At 40.0% G+C, this 22598-nt stretch overlaps 1 protein-coding gene across 1 annotated transcript; it reads right to left on the bottom strand.

Moving 5' to 3' along the window:
- Positions 1-449: 449 nt before the first annotated feature.
- Positions 450-21943, bottom strand: LOC138024421 (tetratricopeptide repeat protein 28-like). The gene is made up of 5 exons (XM_068871622.1): positions 21834-21943; positions 20981-21050; positions 17768-17840; positions 3022-7022; positions 450-1528 (listed from the first exon to the last, which is right to left on the bottom strand). Exons 4-5 carry the CDS (start codon positions 6962-6964, stop codon positions 1509-1511), a joined length of 3963 nt encoding a protein of 1320 aa, XP_068727723.1. The 5' UTR covers positions 6965-7022; positions 17768-17840; positions 20981-21050; positions 21834-21943; the 3' UTR covers positions 450-1508.
- Between the last annotated feature and the right edge of the window lie 655 nt (positions 21944-22598).

Here is a 22598-nt window from a genome sequence, read left to right as displayed (position 1 = left end):
TCTTTTGTAAACCACATTTGAGGTTTCATGTTTATTTACAAAACAAAGAGACTATGACTATGAGTCTTGTATATGCCTAATATTATTCATTACTGTGACACCGACCGTTTGGATTAAGAGGATTACTTAACAATTATTCGCCGAAAGCGAAGTGGCTATCGGTGAATATTCACCTATAATCACTGAGCCTGAGGCGAATAATTGTTTTAGTATAAATACACAGGCGATTATTTCAAAAAAGAGAAAAACAAAACATTTCAACGCGAAATCATCTTCACTTACAGTGGCAAAACGACTACTGGCAGCCATTTTGTCCGTCGAGGTGATTATCGGCTGATAATCCGAGATACCGAGCCAATGAGAGTGCGCAATTTTGTATAATCACCTGTGTATTTATACTAATACTGCGCTCGGTCCGTACTGCCACGACCTCGGGCCAATATTCGCCAGTACGGCCCTCGCGCTTGGTTAGTAATATGCACCAATCAATCTATGCATTTATCGTAATCTCCGAACAAGTTTGCATTGAAAGTTTTACGACTAAAAGAGGAAATATTTCTACAGTTTAAACTTTCAACGCATGCTAAATAAGAGATCAAACATCACTCTTATTTCCTAGTTATTAACCTTCTTGAAGTTCCTCTAAGAAATTGCCCAAAGAGATCGCTCAAATGCTGAAGTTCTTTTTCTAGTCTTTTACATTCTAGAAATCTGCCTAAGAAATCGCCCTATTTTGCCTTGCACCTCTGTGGCGATGTCTTAGAAAATCCGTGTTTCTGAGAAACTTCCTATTTGTTTGATTCTGGAACCTTTTTCTAGCAATTTCTTGAATACAAAAGTTCGAGTCTTAAAACCACTATGTATATTAATTAGGACATCAAGTAATTTCTACTTTCTTAATTTGTTAGCTTCTAGGAATTTGCCCCAGTAGTCGGCCATTTTTTTTTTTAAATTTTGCGTTGGCCTTCTTTAAAAATCTCAGGAAATCTACATTTTAGATTCTTCAGAAAAACTTGCCATTTCTTTGTCCATGGGCTCTCTACACCTTATTCCAAAATGGCAGCTGATTTATGCGCATACAAATTGGCCCTTGTTGCCTCGTTCAAGAAAAAATATTCTTTTGAATTTTAGGCTTAAGAACGAGGCATCAAGGGCAAATTTGTATAAGCAAAAGAATATTTAAATGGCGGCCATTTTGGAATAAGGTGTCTTTCACACCTTTTTTTCACAGAAAGATTAATGAGAAGACCTGGCAACTTTGTCTTAAATTTTTGCTTTTTTGAGAAAAAAAGGATGATCATAACATGTGACAGCATTGATATTTAGCCTTTCCAGTATGCATGAAAAACGGTTCTTCCTGGAAACTCTGTCTTGGACTTAAATGGAAAGTTCACCATATTCCTTTACCGCTTACGATGAGGTTAAATGCTTGAATGCTTACAATAACTCATTTAATTGAAGTAAGGAAATTGACATATTGACGCATTACAGTCTAAGAAGTATTTATCTCAAGTTTTGGACGCCGTTTCTGAAAAAAAAAGTAAGAAAGAAAAGAAAAAAGATAGCGGGTTAAATGACGATTAGGAATTTCATTTGGATTGATAAATGGTTATTTAAGTGCTACTAAGACCGAATTCTTCTTTTTCTTTAAATTTCAAAACTATGTTAACTAAATACTAAGTGACCCCAGTTTTAAGTTTTGAATTTAAAGAGACACTTGTTTATTTTAACTGGAATTTTCTCATTTATTGGTCCGCCGGTTTGCTAACTTTAAAATCTTAAAAGAGCTGGGTCGAGGAGAAAATGACGTCAAACACTCACTCTTTTAAGAACGCAATGCGTGTGTATGCTGCTGAATTAATATGCAGCACGGGAGTTTCGGGCTTTCACATTTACAAACTCATGTCTTGCATATCAGTAATAAGTTGAGTTTACACGCTGAAATTTTAAGCTAGTGAGTAAATGACGTCATTTTCCCTAGATCCAACCCTCCAAGGTCCAATCGGTCAGTTTTGAACTTGAGAAATGGCGGACCGTGAAATCCAAAACTTGACACTCAAAATAAACAACCTTTGGATAAAACTCAAAGCTCAAAATTTTGCCAGTCAGGTGTTAAGCGAACACACTTTCAAAATCTGAAGAAAAAAAAGGAAATGTTTTTTTGATCATAGTAGCACTTAAGACAATTTTTTTCATCCGTGAAAGCGTTTTTACATAGATAAGCTTAGGAAGAGAGCAACAATTCATATTCAACTAAGTATAACTGTGACATGATGTAGTCTATAAGCCCTCAATAGGGAGCTTAAGCACGCGCTTGAACAGTTTTCCCCTTTACCTCGTCTTCAAACAACCACATTTACATTCCTAAGTATCTTTAGAGATTATTAGCATAAAAATCTGGGAGACATCAATGTCCTGGCACGCGAAATGTTCTCTTACGGTTGCCGTCTGCGCCTCAAAAACGCGCGTGCTTAAGCTCCCTATCTAACTTTACTTTACGGCGGTAACCGGCAATTAGTGATTTCTTTTCAGTCCATTGCACTGTTTACAGGTACCCGACCCGGTGAATGGGGTAGAATTTCATACAGCGGACTAAAATGGCAGAGGACAAAAGAACCATTGTTATTCCGATCAGGCCTTGCTAATTAGGCATTATTATGTTCGCTTTGTTCTTTTGTTTCATGAATATTAACTATTTCGGATCCGGTATATAAAAGACCAGCCGGTGAATGCAATTAATATTTATTTTAGTCCTTAGCCAAAGCAGTTTGTAAATGAACTACATTGACGACCGATTTTAAACCCTTTCTCTATGAGGAACTTACCTACCCTGGGTGCCAGAGGTTTTTCTTGCGCTGTTTTCGGTGTCGGTCATGTCTCTATTGTGACCCGCTCGTCTGCCACGCGCGAGAAAAAACCTCTGATACCCACCTTACCTTTTTCTCTCGACAACTTTCCGACACGAAACCTGTACATCATATTTCTTTTCAGTAATTAAAATCATATTCGAACAGCGCTTACCATTCTTTTCGAGTTGTTGTAGCCCAAATTCAAACGAGACATCATCGCCAATTAGAACAAATGGCGCCCAGTATTTAATGGCGGAATACTCCTTTGTCTCCCGAAGAGATTTCATGGCATGGTGAAGAGCTAAACTTGTACTTTTCCTATCTGCCAAGTGTTGATAAAAACTCTTCATGAACAAGAAGGTTGCCTCATCATCAATTGCCCAGAGTGACACCAAAACAGACCGGGCACCAGCACACAGGAAAGCTCTGGCTATTCCAACCACACCCTCAGATTTTACCTCTCCCTGACCACTATGACAGCAACTCAGCACAACCAGCTTTGCCTGAAGACGAACTGCATGAACGTCGCTCATCGTTAACATGTAATCTTCCTCTTCGGGCATCTGTGATGTGCGGTCGGGATTTGGGGCCAAAACAATTTCTCCAAATTCATCATCTCCATGAGCAGCAATGTGGATTAAAGCAACTGATTTCATTCTTTTCAGCACCTCAGCTTTCGTTGCATTTTCGCCAGTGAGAGGCGCAGTGTGGAGAAGTTTTCCAATCATCTCCACCTCTTTTTTCGCACACGGCAACTGTTTAGACATGGGTCCACCGGTGCCCCAAGTGATTTCCTTTAGGCACGGATCGCCCACAAGTAGCGCTTCACTCTTACTATTAAAGTCGTCAAGTGCACTAGAGATCACTTTTAAGGCGGTTAGCGAGGGAAAACTACGGATCCTGACAGAGTCACTCAATGCAGAATAAGGAGCCAAGCAAAATGGTCCATCAGGAACAAAGATCAAGTCATCACCCTGGAGCAAGTCTGCAATGGGACTGATTAAGAAATCATACAAGGACTGCAAGGGGTTGTCGGACACGCTGAAAGACTGAAAAGATTCCTCAACAACTTCTCCACTGCAAGAGAACCGACTACGATGTCTGTGTACCGAGCGATTCTCGCATTGGACAACAGCCCCCGCGCCAATCTGTTTCAAAGTAGTCTTTATCAGTGACTCAGCACTTCCATTTTCGATTTCCTTCTCCCTATAGTTTATTCCGCTTGCTCTTCTCAGAAGCCAAAAACTGATAGTGTTCCCTGCAAGTGCTATGAAAACTGTTTGTAAAGGCAAATATTTCATAAGAGTGGAGATAGTTTCCGTCCTCGCAATTGTCGAGGTAGGTTCTTCATCAACGCGAAATCGCACCTTCAAAATGTCTGTCAAAGCCTGTGCACGTCCTTGTTCAGCAGCAAACAAAGCCTCATCAACCTCTCTATTCTTTAAAAGTGCTGTCCAAAGAGCTGTGTACGCCACTTGTTTTGTATCACGAAAGCTTATTTTCCATGCATCTTCGGCCTGAAGAAGACGCATTGTTTCATCAAAATGTTTTATGTTTAGACGATAAAAATTAAGGGCTTTGCACAATGAGCCTAAAAATTCATGAAAAAGACCAAGCCGATAGCAAGCGATTCCCTGCCCTACTGGATCCTCCGTTTCCTTGGAAATAGTAAGATGTTCTTCGTTAAAGAGAAGAGCATTTTCAAGCTCACCCATTCTGCCATAAGCATTGCCGAGATGACCACTGGCCATTCCCTCCCCGGCCCTATCCCCTACTTCTTTTGCAATGCTAAGATCTTGTTCGTGATACTCTATGGCTCGCTTAAAATTGCCCAGACCGTGATAAGCGGCGCCGAGATTGGCATTAGCCCTTCCCTCCCCGGCCCTATCCCCTACTTCTTTTTCAATGCTAAGATCTTGTTCGTGATACTCTATGGCTCGCTTAAAATTGCCCAGTCTGCAATAAGCGTTGCCGAGATTACCATTGGCCCTTCCCTCCCCGGCCCTATCCCCTACTTCTTTTGCAATGCTAAGATCTTTTTCGTAATACTCCATGGCTCGCATAAAACTGCCCAGACTGTGATAAGCGACGCCGAGATTAGCATAGGCTTTTCCCTCCCCGGCCCTATCCCCTACTTCTTTTTCAATGCTAAGATGTTGTTCGTGATACTCTATGGCTCGCTTAAAATTGCCCAGCCTGTGATAAGAGTTGCCGAGATTACCAATGGCTTTTCCCTCCCCGGCCCTATCCCCTACTTCTTTTGCAATGCTAAGATTTTTTTCGTAATACTCCATGGCTCGCTTAAAATTGCCCAGACTGTGATAAGCGTTGCCGAGATTAGCATAGCCTTTTCCCTCCCCGGCCCTATCCCCTACTTCTTTTGCAATGCTAAGATGTTGTTCATGATACTCCATGGCTCGCTTAAAATTCCCCAGGCTGTCAAAAGCGGCGCCGAGATTGGCATTGGCTCTTCCCTCCCCGGCCCTATCCCCTACTTCTTTTGCAATGCTAAGATCTTGTTCGTGATACTCTATGGCTCGCTTAAAATTGCCCAGTCTGCGATAAGCGTTGCCGAGATTACCATTGGCTTTTCCCTCCCCGGTCCTATCCCCTACTTCTTTTGCAATGCTAAGATCTTTTTCGTAATACTCCATGGCTCGCTTAAAATTGCCCAGACTGTGATAAGCGACGCCGAGATTAGCAGAGGCCTTTCTCTCCCCGGCCCTATCCCCTACTTCTTTTGCAATGCTAAGATGTTGTTCATGATACTCTATGGCTCGCTTAAAATTGCACAGCGTGTAATAAGAGTTGCCGAGATTACCATTGGCCCTTCCCTCCCTGGCCCTATCCCCTACTTCTTTTGCAAAGCTAAGATGTTGTTTATGATACTCTATGGCTCGCTTAATATCCCCCAGACTGTGATAAGAGTTGCCGAGATTAACAAAGGCCATTCCCTCCCCGGCCCTATCCCCTACTTCTTTTGCAATGCTAAGTTGTTGTTCATAATACTCTATGGCTCGCTTAAAATTGCCCAGACTGTGATAAGAGTTGCCGAGATTACCATTGGCCATTCCCTCCCTGACCCTATCCCCTACTTCTTTTGCAAGGCTAATATGTTGTTCATGATACTCTATGGCTCGCTTAAAATTGCCCAGACTGTGATAAGAGTTGCCGAGATTATCATTGGCCATTCCCTCCCCGGCCCTATCCCCTACTTCTTTTGGAATGCTAAGATGTTGTTCGTGATACTCTATGGCTCGCTTAAAATTGCCCAGACTGTGATAAGAGTTGCCGAGATTACCATTGGCCCCTCCCTCCCCGACCCTACCCCCTACTTCTTTTGCAATGCTAAGATGTTGTTCGTGATACCCTATGGCTCGCTTAAAATTGCCCAGACTGTCATAAGCGCTGCCGAGATTGGCATTGGCCGTTCCCTCCCCGGCCCTATCCCCTACTTCTTTTGCAATGCTAAGATCTTTTTCATGATACTCTATGGCTCGCTTAAAATTGCCCAGACTGTGATAAGAGTTGCCGAGATTACCATTGGCCCTTCCCTCCCTGGCCCTATCCCCTACTTCTTTTGCAATGCTAAGATCTTGTTCGTGATACTCTATGGCTCGCTTAAAATTGCCCAGACTGTGATAAGAAATGCCGAGATTACCATTGGCCATTCCCTCCCTGGCCCTATCCCCTACTTCTTTTGCAATGCTAAGATCTTGTTCGTGATACTCTATGGCTCGCTTAAAATTGCCCAGACTGAGATAAGCGTTGCCGAGATTACCATTGGCCGTTCCCTCCCCGGCCCTATCCCCTACTTCTTTTGCAATGCTAAGATGTTGTTCATGATACTCTATGGCTCGCTTAAAACATCCCAGAATGTGACAAGCAAGGCTGAGATTGCCACAGGCTTTTCCTTCTCCAGCACTGAAACCTATTTCCTTAAAAATCCTTAATGCTTCTGTGTAATCCCTCTTGGCCTGTTCGAAAGCAAAGCCATAATAATAATTGCCTAAATTCAAATATGCAAGACCCTCCCCTTTTCTGTTTCCCTTTTTTCTGGCAACGCTTAGCTCTTGTATATGCTGCTCGAAAACGTTCATCTTTCTCTCTGCCATTCTTCATTACAAGAACTCTTAAGAACAAGGAAGGTCGTCTTTGAAAGTGAGGGCGCTCCTTGAAAAATACAAAAGAAAGCATGAGAAGTTCAATGCACTGACCACAAATGCTGCAGGTACGTAGCCAAACCAACACAAAAGAGACCGCATGTCATTATGGGTCTAACAAAGACAATAGACCTAATCGGCTAATTCAGTGTTGTACCCAATTCAAATCACCCGGGATTAAGATTCTTTGTGCATTGTATTTGCATGATAATGTAGCCTTCATATTTAAATGATATGAAAATACCTGGAACAAAACGTTTTGTTCCCAAAGGGTTTGAATTGGGTAAAACATTGAGTTAGCCGATTAGGTCTTTTTTTTGCTATTGACGTCAAACTCTTTACTTCTTTTGCTGAGGCCTTTGTTTGATTTAAACTGAATTTTTAAAGCCAGAATTGACCGCACAAAATAGGCGTATTTAAATGGCAAAAATTTGTCCCATATTAGTCAAAGTAATACTGTTGTCTTTTGTCATCAGATTTTCCTGATCAAATCAAATTGCTCTTGTGATACCACTGCTTAAAGCTGGTTGTCAACCACTTTTTATGACATACAGACTGCTCTAAATGTCCCCTGGAATCTCAAAGTTGCTCTAGAAAGTAATTATCTATAACCGTCCGGTAAGTAGCTTAAATAAATTACGTCACATTTATCACATTATGCATTACACTAAGTTTATGTTTTCTCTACATTGCGTATTTACTATCTCTTTACCACTCAGTGATTGACCTGCACAAGAAGTCATCTTGCGCTTGATGGCAGTGAACATCTCATAGGTGTGTGTTTATTTATATTCTAAGGCCGTTGTTATGGTAGATAAAAAAATTCTGTTTCATAAATGTGAACACTAAGGGGTCCATTACGTTGCAGTAATTTGTTTGGTTTATCGGCCATTGATATACGCACCCGCGCTCCGGGAGTATCCATTCTGGTTCCCTCATTTTTCTTATCCTATGTTCATGACTTCAGTGATGTATTCAACTACTAGACCTGATTTTATTTGCAACTGCTGATATGACAATGCTTGTCTCTTAGGTCTAGTTATTTGGTAACCTAGTTGAAGGCAAAGAAACTTGCAGAAAAATAATTCTTTATTCTATTTAAGCCTCGGGAGAAAAGACATCATCTTTTAAAGCAAATCTGCCAAAATGATTAAAGAATGGAACAAATCGTAGAATGGCCTTTCTTGGTGTTGTGCTTGACTAACATCTTTCTTGGAAACCCTGAATTCCTCAATTAGCTTACAAAATCTCTGAAGCTATAAAATTTAATTTCATGTATCGTTCTTTTACTGAATTTTGTTTCAAAACTCTGTACTGCTGTTTAGTTTATCCTTATAGTCATTATTGTATTATTGTGCATGTACAAATCCAATCTTCGTAGTCTTGTCTCTTTGCAAAGTGTACCGTCAAAATAATTCCTAAATCAATCACTCAGACCCAATCCTCAGAGAATTAGAACTATCAAATTTTCGAATATTAGATTACAAGAACTGGGTAAATTTATTTATTCTTATGAACATTCTCCTCCACCGTCTAGGTTTTATTCATAATTTTCTACTGAAAACCACGCATATGACTTTTTCACTAGATTTGACGAATGATTTTCGCGTTCAACTCTGTAGAACTATTCTTCGCAACTTCAGTTAACTTCTAAGTACTAGAAAGCTTGTGGCAGAAGAAAAGCGGTTTAAACTGATGCATACTTCCCTTTTTTGCAACGGAAACACGAAATAAACAAAACTAAAGCCTAAGAATACCCTTCAGATTCATCAAATTGTATGGCACCCACTTTGAAATAGGGAGACGAGTAAGGCTTCAGGAACGATATCTAAAAACATCATTTACTATTATTGTAATAATTTCGTGAGTATTGCAAGTCGTTTGGCGTGAAAAGTGCACATAAACATTCCAGAACTAAATTTGTCATGAACGCGTTGTTAGTGTTTGGGGAGAAAATTGAAAATTCATCGTCAGGTGCTCTCGTCCTCCACAAGACCTCAAATTTGATCATTTCACGTGGTTGTCAAGACGAGAACGGCAAAAAAATGTATCAAAATGAAAAATTGAAAAATTGAAAATTCATTCATCGTCAGGTGCTCTCGTCCTCCACAAGACCTCAAATGTGATCATTTCACGTTGTTTGTCAAGAAGAGAACGGCAAAGAAATGTATCAAAATGAAAAACGCACGTGCAGCGCGAGCAAAACTATTGTTTTTGCTTATTGAACTTATTGTTATGTTGCGTTCTCGTAGCCGTTGTCGTCGTCGTCCTTTCTTAGTCCACGCTTCTCCGGATATTTTTGAATCCGCAACTTTTTCTTTCCGGATTCAACAACAACAACTTTATTTCGCATTTGAGTGGTTTACAGTGATTAAAAATACCTAAACTAAACAAAGAAATGATCGAAGAAACGAAAAATAGAAGTCAAAAATATTCCCATCCAAACCTTGCGTATTCAAATAGAATTTCCCCGTACACACATCCGAAGCGTATCCAGATTCACGCTAGTACTCAGGACTCCTCAAGGAAACGGAAGTAACAAAGCATGCGCCTTAAAAAAATATTATTGCCCTCGGCAACCATCTTGAGAATTGATTTCACGACAAGGAACTGAGCTCGATCGTGTTACGCTATCCGGAGAAAAAAGTTTCCGGATTTAGCGTCCAGAAGGTTCTGGATTCATAGCAAATTCAAAAATGTCCACTCTGGAGGGTGTATTCAAAAAGTTCGGCGTAAGTTCACTGGACTGTCACATCATAGAAGAAGTCGATGGCCCCCAACATGGGTCACCCCAATAGTAATCATTCCAAAGGTGGATGGTGAAATTCATTTGTGCAAGACATGAGGCAAGCAAATGGGTCCATACCCAATATCAACTGTAGATGAGTTGCTGCACAACATGAATGGTACAAATGTTTTTAGCAAGCTAGTGGAAATACCACCAGCTAGAACCTCAGCAGTCTAGGGTCACGCTAGATCACCATCCTCGTAACACGTCTGCAAGAGAAGAGAAGTTGAGGATACACCTGCAGTGGATGAAGAGTTGAAAGCTCTGAGAAAGGCAATCAAAACTGGTCGATTAGAGGAATTCTAGGCTTGCAGCCGTTATTATGAGTATGTGGTCATGACATCAACCACCAGTGAGAAAGTAACTGACAATGTAGAAGATAATTTTAGCCACCATGGTCTTCCCTTAGCATTGAACTCTGCAAGCAAAATGGAATTGTGCTTCTCGAGAATTGAACAAAGGCAAATGGGGAAGTTGAAATGCAAAATGGCTCCCTATGTGCCCCCAGTGGTAAAGAAATTGCTTTAGTTATGATCTTTATGCAAAGGCATAATTGTATAGTTTTCAGTTACGGTAATTACTACCACATTAAGGTGCCCATAACGTAAAAGGTTTAGGGTCACGCTAGATCACCATCCTCGTAACACACAAAGGCCATACACATAAAAGTTTTAAATGTTTGGCGTCAGTTCAGCAAGTGAGCTCCACCAACATGGGTTATCTATTGCTCAACATGAGATATTTACACGGCTCTGCGCAAGACCATGGACACCTAAAACAGCATATCTTGCCTTCCAATGTTGACAAATGCTTGTTTAGTGTGGACAGGTTTACATTGTTTATGGGTATCATCCTATCTGAGAAAGGAATCGGCCCGACAGAAGAAAGAGGTAGACCTCTGCAAGAAACAAGGGAGCCTACAAGAGTCAGCAAATTAAGAAGCTTTCTATGGCTGGCTAATTACAGCAGCACATTCATTCCCTGTTTCGCTCCCATCACGGGGCCGTTCCAAACCCTGCGCCCGCATCGAACGTTGGGTGATTAACCTACAACCCCTTAATTTGACTGACTGGCCCTCTTTCCTGTTTGTTAAATCACAACAAAGCTGCAAACCATCATCATCTAGCAGCCCCCACCACAATAGCCTCCCACACAGACGTTCTCAGGGCGTCGTTACGCGTTACTCTCCATGAATATCCGATGAAACAAAAAACCACTTCCGTTCAACGGCCACTATTTAAAGAAACCCAATCAGCATTGCCTAATTGTGTTCTGCATAGCCAATCACATGCTGCGAAAGAACGCCATGCAAAACACGACTTTACCCAAAACTGGAAAACGGTCCCTGATTGGTCCGTAATCCACGAACGGAAGTGGTTTTTCGTTTTAGCAGATGTTAGTGGGAGAGGATCGCATGATGAAGCCCTAAAAACGTCTGCGAGGGAGTCTATCAATACAAGAGGAGTTGAGGAAACACCTGCAGTGGATGAAGAGTTGAAAGCTCTGAGAAAGGCAATCAAAACTGGTCGATTAGAGGAATTCTAGGCTTACGCACCAGTTGCAGGTGAACTGTGTGTAATTGGGCAACTAGTGCGAAGATGTACCCGCACTGTACTACCAAGCAAGCTCAGACCTCAAGCAATTGCCTTTGTCCACGAGGGACGCTTGGTCATTCTCAGAACAAATCAAAATCTGAGAAGTAAAGTATGGTGGACTCGTATGGATAAGGCAGCGGGAAAATTTTGCAAATCCTGCTGTAAGTGACAACTGGTTCCTCGCCCAAATGCGCCAAAGCCATTGATTGCCCTTGGCATCTCCGGACACGCCATTATGGTCATTGTTGACTACTTACAGCCGTTATTATGAGTATGTGGTTATGACATCAACCACCAGTGGGAAAGTAATTGACAATGTGCCCCCAGTGGTAAAGAAATTGCTTTAGTATGATCCTTATGCAAAGGCATCAATGTGTAGTTTTCAGTTACGGTAATTACTACCACATTAAGGTGCACATAACGTAAAAAGTTTTATTTTCCTATTTGAAAGCCCATATTAAAAGAATGAACTTTGGCGAAAGAATTTTTCGATTTTAACGATAGGCGAATTTTCTACGATTTTTTCAATCCTACTTTTATTTGATACACCTCTTACGCTGGTCAGGACTTCACGGACTCGCTGTGACGTAGATTCAGGAATACTTGTTGGCATGGGTCCTATGTTATCTTACAAATCAACGCCAAGGTATCGCTCAACGAGCGTTTTGGTATTTTTCAATAAACAAAAAAATCTATCATGCCTATGTTTATCATCGAGGAAAGTGCCTCTGAATCCGGAAGTGAATAAACTGGCGATTTCAAAAAAGAGAAAGAATTTGAGGCGACTAGTTGCGGTTTCGACGAGTCAGCCATTGCTAGCACTGAAACCCAGAACTACATGGAGCCCAACGTGGAAGAACCATTAGCAGAGGAGGAATGGCTACAAAATGGCAGAAAAGAACAAGAGGATAAGGAAGGTCTCGCGAGGGAATTAAATTAACGCTTATATGTCTGTTCCTGTAAGGGAATTTCGTCAGTCTTCAACGATCTTTTCGTTTTGCTGTCAAAACAATACTAGAAGTCATCGTCGTTGAAGTGAATCTAGCAAAGTGACGAAGTTTTACCGGGCTCCCAGTTCTTTCTTTTCGCCAAGACAAAATCTACGGCGATTTTTTCCTTCTTTTTTGAGCTATTGCGTTTTCCGAGTAAAAGAAAGTATTTCCATGTATACTTATACTTTCAATTTCAGGATCAGCTGTGTTGTAACATCGAGCGGTAGCGCATCTTTCAGCTATTTTTTCACATCAACTTTCAAATCCTCATGTTCTCTAATCACGAGTTCCTGAATCTACGTCATAAGTTGAGAGAAGACTTGAGCGAGTGGTGTGCCAAAATGGCGGGCAATTTCACCTCTCCTTCGGATCGAAGAATTCTTTTGCAAAAGTTAATTTTTTGATATGGACTTTCACGTAAGAAAATAAAATTTTCACGTTTTCGACACTTTAAGCATTGAATTTCACAAAAAAATATTTTAGGTTATTCTGTAAAATGAGGAAGAGAAATCCATAAAGCGAACTCACAACCTCAAGATAGGGTTAATAAATAAAACAAACTCTGTGTGATATTAAAACTTGAAATTCAAAAACAGCCAACAAACTTAATCAAGTAGTAGGGATAAAAAATATTTGGTTGCATCAGTCTGCCCATGCATGGATTTAGTATACTGTCTTTTCTTCTTCTTTTCTTAAATCGGGACGAGGGGATCGAGTAGAGGTCTGGCACTGGACTAGAAACCCTCTTGCTCAGTTGCGCTCTATCCCTGAATATTCTCAGCCATTTTTATGAGCCTGATGGTGTCGCAGTCAGATTTTCCTTACGTTCGGATTGTTTGGGTTTGCCTCGTGCAACCAGTGTTTCATTTTGCATCATGCGATTTCTTTAGTTTTTTTCGAACTACCCCTTTCCATATTTTTTTACGAACGAAGATTATAGTGCAAAGTTTCATATTCATTATTCCTATTTTTTACCTCTTCTCTGCCTCCACGGCAGTTTCTTAAGAACAAAAAAGCTTTCATTTTACAGACTAACACTAACTTTTGGTTATGACTTTCCCAGAATTCACCATCCACACACAAAGTATTCCTCCCAATTGCCCACTTTACTAGAGATGGTTGCAATTAGAGGAGAGGAACCCCTTCCGGAAAGGACATTCTTGCTAAAGCACAATTACTCATGTCACAAAGGTTGCTAGTCGCCTGCTGATTTTAACTTCAAAAACTCACCAATAATTAACGAGCCTAACAGCCTATCAAGAAACCCATAAAACGTCACCATTTTAAACCCGATAAAACACTTTTCATTTGAATTTTTTAGATAAAGAATAGTATTATGGCCCGGCTTGTTATACTTTTTGTATGCTAACCTTAAAGTCCATGTATAAGCCGCACCTCAAATTAGAAGCTTGAATTCCGCAAAAAAAAATAAGAGACAACAAACTTTGAAGTTCCAATCAAGTTCTACTAGCAAAAAAACAAGGGCAGACAATTATGGTTTCAAAACACTGACACGGTGGTTGTTATACCTTTCATATCCATTAAGTCTTTAGATGGTAAAATTTCACTTGTCATACCTTTATCTTGTAAGTTTATTATAAAAATAAATAAATAAAGATGCTCTCTCCACGCGATTTCTTTTTCAATATCAGTTTTTATATCCCTTTGAAACGCTCTTGAATACGAACAAGTGCTTAGTAGCCAAGCTTTGAAATGTGGAGAGGAGTATGGGCATCACAATTAAACGGTCGGCCATTTGGCTTGCGAGTACTCGCGAATATCTTGGTATTTTCTCGCAAGTGGTGGAAAGATATCCATGACAGTGACTGAAAGCAGGCGTCAAACAGCTTTGTGGAGGAATGGAGATTTCCTGTAGGTTGGTGTTCAGTTGATCCAGTAAAGTGATAGAAAATTAATCGCTTGAAAGAACTATTAGAGAACAAGAAGCGTAAATGAACGCAATGAGTGGCTCCTTCAGGAGCCACCATTCATGATAAAGGCAATGCTCAGCAACAACATGCTTTCAGTTTGTTATATATTTATTCAGTTTAACCTCTTAGGTGTTTCCGTAGATAAGCCGCACCCTCGATTTTTTATTTGAATTTTGAGGAAAAAGGTGCGGCTTTTACATGGACTTTTACCGTATCTTCCTCTCACAATTTGAACCTTTGTTTTGTTTGGTCTAAAAACACTCTGCTATGCCTCGTGTTTTTAAATCCGATAAAACACAGCTGCTCGTTTTTTAAACAGTACTTCATTAAGTAGCACAGATCACACCATGACCATGACTGGCAAAAGCCACGCCGAATTGTTGTTCAACGAGAAGATGAGAGGGTAGATGCCGGAACTGCATGCCGATTGTCACTTATACACCTAGAAACTCAGGACAGAAATGCAGATGTAAAACCAGAGACCAAAGAACAGGCAGATAAGGTATTCAAGTAGGTGATCAAGTACTGGTGAGACAAGAGAAGAAGAATACGTTTTCCACACCATTCCAAGATATCAGCAAGACCACCAACAGTGTTGTTGTGGATGAAGATCCGAGTTGGTCTCAATAGTCAAGAAATACCTCCCATGTAAAAAACCTTTGTGGCAGATAATTTTACCCTCACTCTAGAAGCATCACCAGTAAGAGTGGAGAAGACTACAGCACATGCCACAACACCAAGTCAAGCTATGGTTGAACTAACCACAGCAACACCATTAAGTGTACTTCTGACCAGGAATGGACCATTTAGCACAAGCAAGTGCGGAGAATAGAGACGAGGCAGTATCTATCTCCCTGGGGGGAAGGGGGGGGAGGGACTCCCTAGAATGGCCTATAAAGGGAGGCTCCGCCCAAAAGGGGTAACTTTTTCACTCTTCAGGTATATGAAAGGGTAGGGATTTCACGAGTCGAAGTATATTAAAGGGTAGGGAAATCTGTCATTTGGGTATTTACAAGGGTCTTGCATTATATTCCAGTGGAAAGTATACCAAATGGGGTACCATTTGTCAATGGAAGGTATACGAAAGGGGTATCTTTTCTGCCAAAAATTGTATGTAAAGGAGTAAGGGGTCGGACCTCGGGGCGGAGCCTCGCTGTACTAATTTTTTCTAATACCTCCCCCAACCCCCCCCCCCCCCCCCACTCGGAGGTTTCTATCGGCAGCGATATTGTGACCGACCGGACAACAGTGCCTAGCATGCCACCCACGCCAGTCCTTCCAGCTCAGTCAAGGCGTGAAAGACCCTAGAGCCAGCCAAGACTACCAGATAGATACAAGGATGTCGACGTTTCCACTTAACCACTTGGGAACTTTTGGTTTTTAGATGGCACTTCCACAGAAGATCTTCCTGACACAACCCAAAATACCATTACATAGTGCGAGGATCACTTCTGCATTTCGTCTATAAGCCGTACTTTAGTACATATTTTTGCGGTACTCTTCAAAACAACGATGTAAAATCACCAAATTTGAGGTTTTGACGACAACAAGAGCTTAAAAATGTGAATCTTTCATTTTCTATTTTTACTCTGAAACGGCTCGTTCCGTTTTATTTTTATGATACTTCTTCCACACTGCACGACGTCAATGATGTAGAATAATCGCGAAAGACTTATGATATTGAAAAGTTATATTTTGAGGTGACGTTTACGTCGACGTCGGCGTCGTAAAGTCCCACACGGCAACGTCGACGTCGGCGTGGTAGATCGTAAAGTCCCTGAAGCCGTAGGGCAACGACATCGTCACAAACTACTAAGATCATTGGTTGAAGGAGAGGAAAAGTCGTGCTGCACGTGTGGCACGCATTTTCGCAAATATCTTTGCGGTGCTCTGCATAACAACGAAGTGAAAACATTAAATTTGCGTGGGTTTTGATGACAACGTAAGCATCCAAATGTCAGCCGTTTATCCCATAATATTTTTACTTTTAAACCACCAAATTTCTTTTAGGATACTTCGATCACGTCGTGCGACTTGAACGAGATGGATCTATCGCGAAAGAGGTAACGGTAGTGCAAAACTATACATTTTTTCACTATGTACATCAATCTTAAAGTCCCTTGATTAGGAAACTTACCCACGTAACGGTTTTTGAGTCACGGACAGAAACCGGAAGGGAAATGTTATCCCTTTTAATTTGTCTTGGCATTTGAATGGCGCAGTATCTTTTCTCCATTAGAGAAGCTTGCTTTAAAAATCTATAAGAGACTTGTGTCGTCGCATGAGAAAATTGTTCACTTCTGGTCTCCTTCTGTGGCTCAAAACCGACTTGTGCTTTAAACTCCCTGATATGATTTAACTCATGCGACAATAGTTTTTCAGATGTGGACCAGGAAATTATGAAGGTCTTAAAATTTTTGTCCAGCATTCTTGGATAACTTCAGGGCTTTTAAAATACATTAAAAGAGAAAAAATAAAAACAAGACATACGCTCTTTTTATAAGAACCTTTTTTGTAAGAATCTTGTGGCTGAGATTAACCAGAATTTTGGGAACGTATTAAGAACATTCCACAGGCTGAGGGTCGATAAAGAACGCTTTTATTTTGTTTATTTGTATTTTAAATGAAAGTGTAAAATAAAGGTAAATAAAATTAATGTAAATTTAATCCAAATACTTAAGGGCATATTTTGACAAAATAACGATGGTTTTCTTAATTGCATGATACACATCTCAGTTTATAATATGTATGGGTTATTGACCAAGCGTGAGGTCAAGATGGCTGGATATTGGCCAAGTTCTTTTTTTGCGTTTTTATGGACCGAGACGAAGTCGAGGTCTATAAACACGCAAAAAAAGAACGAGGCCAATATCCAGCCATCTTGACCAAACAAGTTTGGTCAATAAAGGATTTATTATAGGACTTAAAACACCAAAAAATGATCTTTGATCTTGTGGGACCAAGCGAGTAATCCCGAGCGGGCAGTATCGCCCCATCTTGCCCGCTCGGGTAGCCAATCAGAGCGCGCGATTTGGTTCATCTTGCCCGCCCACGGAGCTAGTCATATAATAATAAGTAGTTATTATTTATAATCGTTCCAAAATAACTTCAACACCATCAAAGTCATCAGGTGAAACAAAGTCTGATGTATCATCAAGGTAGTTGACCTTGACATGTATTCTTTCAGCTTTGAGTTGTAGTACTCAATGGTACCAGTAAACCAGGCTGGTCACGTCCACATTGATTTATTGAAATACTATACCATGTAAGTTAACAGCATCTTAAAAGCGTTTTTAGCTTCACATCGCAAAAACATAAACAACGTTCAGCCTCAGCTCCATAATTAGAGGTTTTTACTAAAAAAAAGAGTGTATGTAATGGGAGCTGCTTTGCCGTGTCTGAGTCTTGTATTCATAAGATAAGGATATAAGGAGCAATAAACGACTTACCAGTGTTGGTCTAAACGGATGCTTTTCAAAACGGCAAACGTTTCGTGTGAGGTCAAGCAATGGCTTCGTGACTCTGAAATTTTAATTTGATGTGGTTATTCAATCATCAAATCTCTCCGTAAAACATTATCTTGTAGGAAAAGTTCTTAAAGGGAACTCCCACTCCGACGAATGAATGATTTTAAACCTAACAAAATAATGTTTGCAATCAAATTTGCTCGACAATTTTCTCCAAAAAAGTTTTTGGATCAAACAAAATGAACTTCAGAATTACTTATTTTCACTTTAAATTTCCCGGGACCGCCATCTTAAATAATTGGCACGTGTTGCGGTTTCCCTTATTGTTTTCACGACTTTAAGATTGACGACGGCGACGTCGACAAAAACGTCACCTCAAAATACACTCTACACTGTCATAAATCTTTCGTGATTATTCCATCTCCTTTACGTCGTACAATGTGGGCGAAGTATCCTAAAAGTAAATTGATACCTGAGGTTTCAGAGTAAAAATATAGAATGACAGGTTTACATTTATACGCTCACGTTGTCGTGAAAACCTCAAATTTGGTGATTCCACGTTGTTTTTAAGCAAAGTACCGCAAAAATGTATGCTAAAATGCATGCCGCAAGAGCAGCACGATTATTTTTCCTCTTTTAATTAACAATTATTCCATGAGCGCGCATTGGATATGAGATGGTAAATAGCCAACGAGGCGCGTAGCGCCGAGTTGGCTATAACCAGTCTCATACCCAACAAGCGCAAATGGAATAATTGTTTTATTAAATTCCTTAAAGTCCAAAAATTTGGAAGTACGAAATACGAGCGAAAAAAGCGAGAAAATCAGAGCTAAATTGAAAAAACTTGATGAAGATGCGATAATCTGTAATACCTTGAGGTCAGACATACGTAGCCTCATCACAAAAACATTTCTTGACTTTTCGCGTATTTTAAAGGTCAGAATTGATCCAAATTTTCAACAAAAAAGCTTTTTTTTCCTTTTTGGCTTTATTCAAAGAGAAATTTCGCTTTCCAGCGAAAAAAAAAATTAGCTTAGCAACGTCTAGCGCAATCATTTACCATATAAGGTCAAACTAAGGTATATGAATGATGCAATGGTATATGAAATGAATCATATATGAGCTGATAACCGAGATTGAGTGAACCAATCAGAGCACGCGAAATGCATTTTCCGAGGTTGAGAATTTAATAACCACTGAAATTCCTGTTTTGTGGCGTTCACGCTGACCACCGGGTCGTAGATCTTAAAGTTCCTAATAAGGCAACCACGACAAGTCACCATTCATTCAATCAAGATGGCGGCGCCCGGGAAATTTGAACACTAAAACGAACGTTTTTAAAACGCATTTATTTAGATACAAACGCTTCCAACCAAATCAGGGGAAACGTAAAAATAATTACTTCAAACATTGAAGGAAGGTTTGAATAAAACATCAAATACAAATTTAAAGAAAGCGGGGCAAGGGAGAAACTGAAGAAGATTAATATGGATTGAAATTTGTGTTTTTGAAAACTGTTCAGCCAAACAGATTTTCAAAGGTTATCCGATTGTTGTTTGAAACTTAAACAAGAAGACGCACGGTAGAGTGTTTTCACTCACGTGTCAGTAACCTTGTTTTTCCACCGAAACAAAAGAAAACGTTTGCATGAAAATAGAACTCAATTCCCGGAGGATTAGTTAGGAATACCAACATGGCCGCATTGACGTCACGTGAAAACACTCTATAAAAGGGGTCGATGCACGCTCTGCTTTTGTTCGAATTCATTCAAGCAAAACTGATTAATTACCCTAAAAGATATTTCTATCGCGAGAAAAAGGGACTGGGGATTTTAAAAAAACGACAGATAACATTTCATGACCTATTACAGACACATTGCCATAAGGGGCAAACCCTTGATCTTGAATCTAACTGGGTAAGAAAACTTTCCTTTCGCCAGAACTGCCTGGCCAGACCAGTCAGTTTGCGAAGAAAATGCAACAATAGACCTCTTTACAGTTGTGTGCTTAGTTACCTGGCCTTTGAATGAAAGTGATGCTGGTGTTGACCTTGTTATGATACAGACCTTCCTCCTTTTCTCATGTTAATGACGTTAGTGTCATGCTAACTAGTGATAATTTACATAAGAGAAGCAGTGCTGTTTCTATCAAAACAAGGTCAACTCCAGCCTCACTTTCATTCATAGGCCAGGTAACTAAGCACACAACTGTAAAATGGACTATTTGAAGGAACACTTGCATAATAATCCCTCTCATTCTTCTGGAGGAGTGTCTTATCATCCTCGAAGAAGGCGTTGTAGAGTTAGTCCTTCGAAATGCCTGGTCTCTAGCCAGGCAGTTCTGTCAAAAGAAAAGCTTCCTTTCGGAAAGCGTTCGATTCCAGACTCGGCATCATTTGTTGGTTGCGTTTGTTGGTTCTCTTCTCTGCACCGAGAAGTTTTTCTCCGGGTACTCCGGTTTTCCCCTCTCCTCAAAAACCAACATTTGACTTGATTTGCGTTGATTATTAGTTTCAGTTTACAGTGTCTCCAATTAGTGCTCCAGCGCGAGAACGACTGAACACTTAAAGGGAAAATTAAGGCAAAAAATAAGCATTTTTTATTTACACTTTAGATCATGCACAATTATGTGCGAGACGAAATATCTATACAGGTTTAAGTTTACTCATGTTAGGATTTCCAGAAATGAAAAAACAGCTGGAAAAAATTTCAGTTCTCCCTTAATGTTCCTTCCTTTACGATGGCCCAGAAGGCTCAAACACCTCTACTTCACCTTACCATAAAAGACTTAGCTTATTTTCTAGATGTACAAGCAAAGAATAGAAGGCAGGATAGTTCTAACTGGTTCATTACCTATAAAATTCATCGCTCATATTATTAAACTGCCACTTTGACCAAAAAATCAGCTCTTTTCTTTTTTCTTTGGCGAACAAAACTATATTAACCAAGCACTAAGTGACCCAAGTTTTAAGGCCTTGATTTAAAAGAAACACCTGTTTGTTTTAACTGGAATTTTCTTATTCAATGGTCCGCCATTTCTAACTTTAAAATCTTGAGGGAGCTGATTCTTAGTTACTTTCAGGGTTTTTAAATGACATTAAAAGAAAAAAAACATGACATATGTAATCGGAGCTGGTTTGCATTGCATGAGTCATATATTCATGATATAAGGCCATACGGAGCAAGGAGCGACTTACCAGTGTTGGTCCAAACGGATCCTTTTCAAAAGCAAAAGTTTCGTGGAGGTGAAGCAATGGCTTCGTGAGTCTGAAATTTCAATTTTACGTAGTTATTCATTATCAAGTCAAGTCGCTCGGTAAAACATCCTGTGGGAAAAGTGTTAACTTTCTGAACACAAATTTATCTGAGTAGAATTGGAGCGTAAAACTGAAAAGTTCTTAAGAGAAGTAACAAATGGAACAGGAAGAACAAAAAGTCATTTCAACCTTTATCAAACCGGAAATCAACACGGAAAAGAGATCAAGTATTTGTTAACCAAATAGTTAATAGTTCCATTATTCCGAATTACTGATGACTTATTCCTATGCGGTTCAGGTCGTTATGGGAACGGAAAAATATAAGGGTGTAACCTCGCTTACCTTTAAAGGGGGATGTGTTACGAAATTTATAATTAGCCAAATTTAGCAACTGGGAACTGGCAACCAAATCATGGGAAACGTAAAAATAACCGGCTCCTTAAAACAGTGAAGGAAAGTTTGAATAAAACATCAAATACAAATTTAAAGGAGGCAGGGCAAAGGCAAAACTGAAGAAGATTAAAACGTATCTTCTTTGTTTGTAACTTAAATTCCGTACGTGTTACTCATTCCGTATACTCATTTTCACTCATCATTTGCCTCGTAACACCCTCCATTTTGAATCTGAGTCGATAAGAAAACTAAAACCTTCTTAAATTCCGTACGCTCGTCAGACATCATTTCCTTACTTTCTCGATGTACAAGGAAAGAATAGAGGGTAGTATAGATCGATCAAACAACCAACAAATAATTATTTATTACACCCTTGCACCAAGCTAATATTACTAATTACCTTTCAATGTTCCTCTTTGCAACCAGTTGAGCAGGAATAATGAACACCACCGCAAATAAGTTAAGGAATAAGCGGTGGGTTTTTTGCGTGCGTCCGTCAGTCACGACTGAATGGGTTGTATCGAAAACGAAGCTCTTGAAAACGAGGAACTAAGCAGGAAACACCCAAAAGATCGAAAACGAAGGACCCTAAGTCGAAAACGAAGCGCTCAAAACCAGAAAACGAAGCACTCACAACTCGAAAACGAAGCACCCTATTTTCCATTTGAAGATCGCTTTGACCAGAGTAATGCAAAGTTTTAGGTTTCACAACAGGCGCCTTAAAAATTAACGCCATATTTAACACCCACCGAACAAAACCGTAGCGCATCTTACAACTCTACCTTCAGCACATGAAGCGGGACTCTAATTGGCTTGTTCTAAAATAATGAACGGTGAATGGGAACGGGTATTAAGGAACGGGAAATTACTAAAATAGGCAATCTCTAAAAGGGAGGATTACTATAGGATTTGTCAAAGACACAAATCACTGTTGAGAGATTAAGAGACTCATTCTACCGACCAGCAAGTGTTGTTAGAAAACGATTGATGATACATGTTTGTTTGTTTGTTTGTTTGTTTGTTTTTTATCGTCCGAAGACCTTTGTTAGCGTGTATTACAAAATTCTGATTCATAAACATGAATACTGTGGGGTCCAACAGGTTGCAATTCGTTCAGTTTTTCCTTTTAATTTGCCTTGACATTTGTATTGCCTAGTATCTTTTC

Source organism: Montipora capricornis, chromosome 11 (assembly GCF_036669925.1).
Source record: "Montipora capricornis isolate CH-2021 chromosome 11, ASM3666992v2, whole genome shotgun sequence".
NCBI lineage: Eukaryota > Metazoa > Cnidaria > Anthozoa > Scleractinia > Acroporidae > Montipora > Montipora capricornis.
This window is presented reverse-complemented; position numbering and strand designations above follow the sequence as displayed.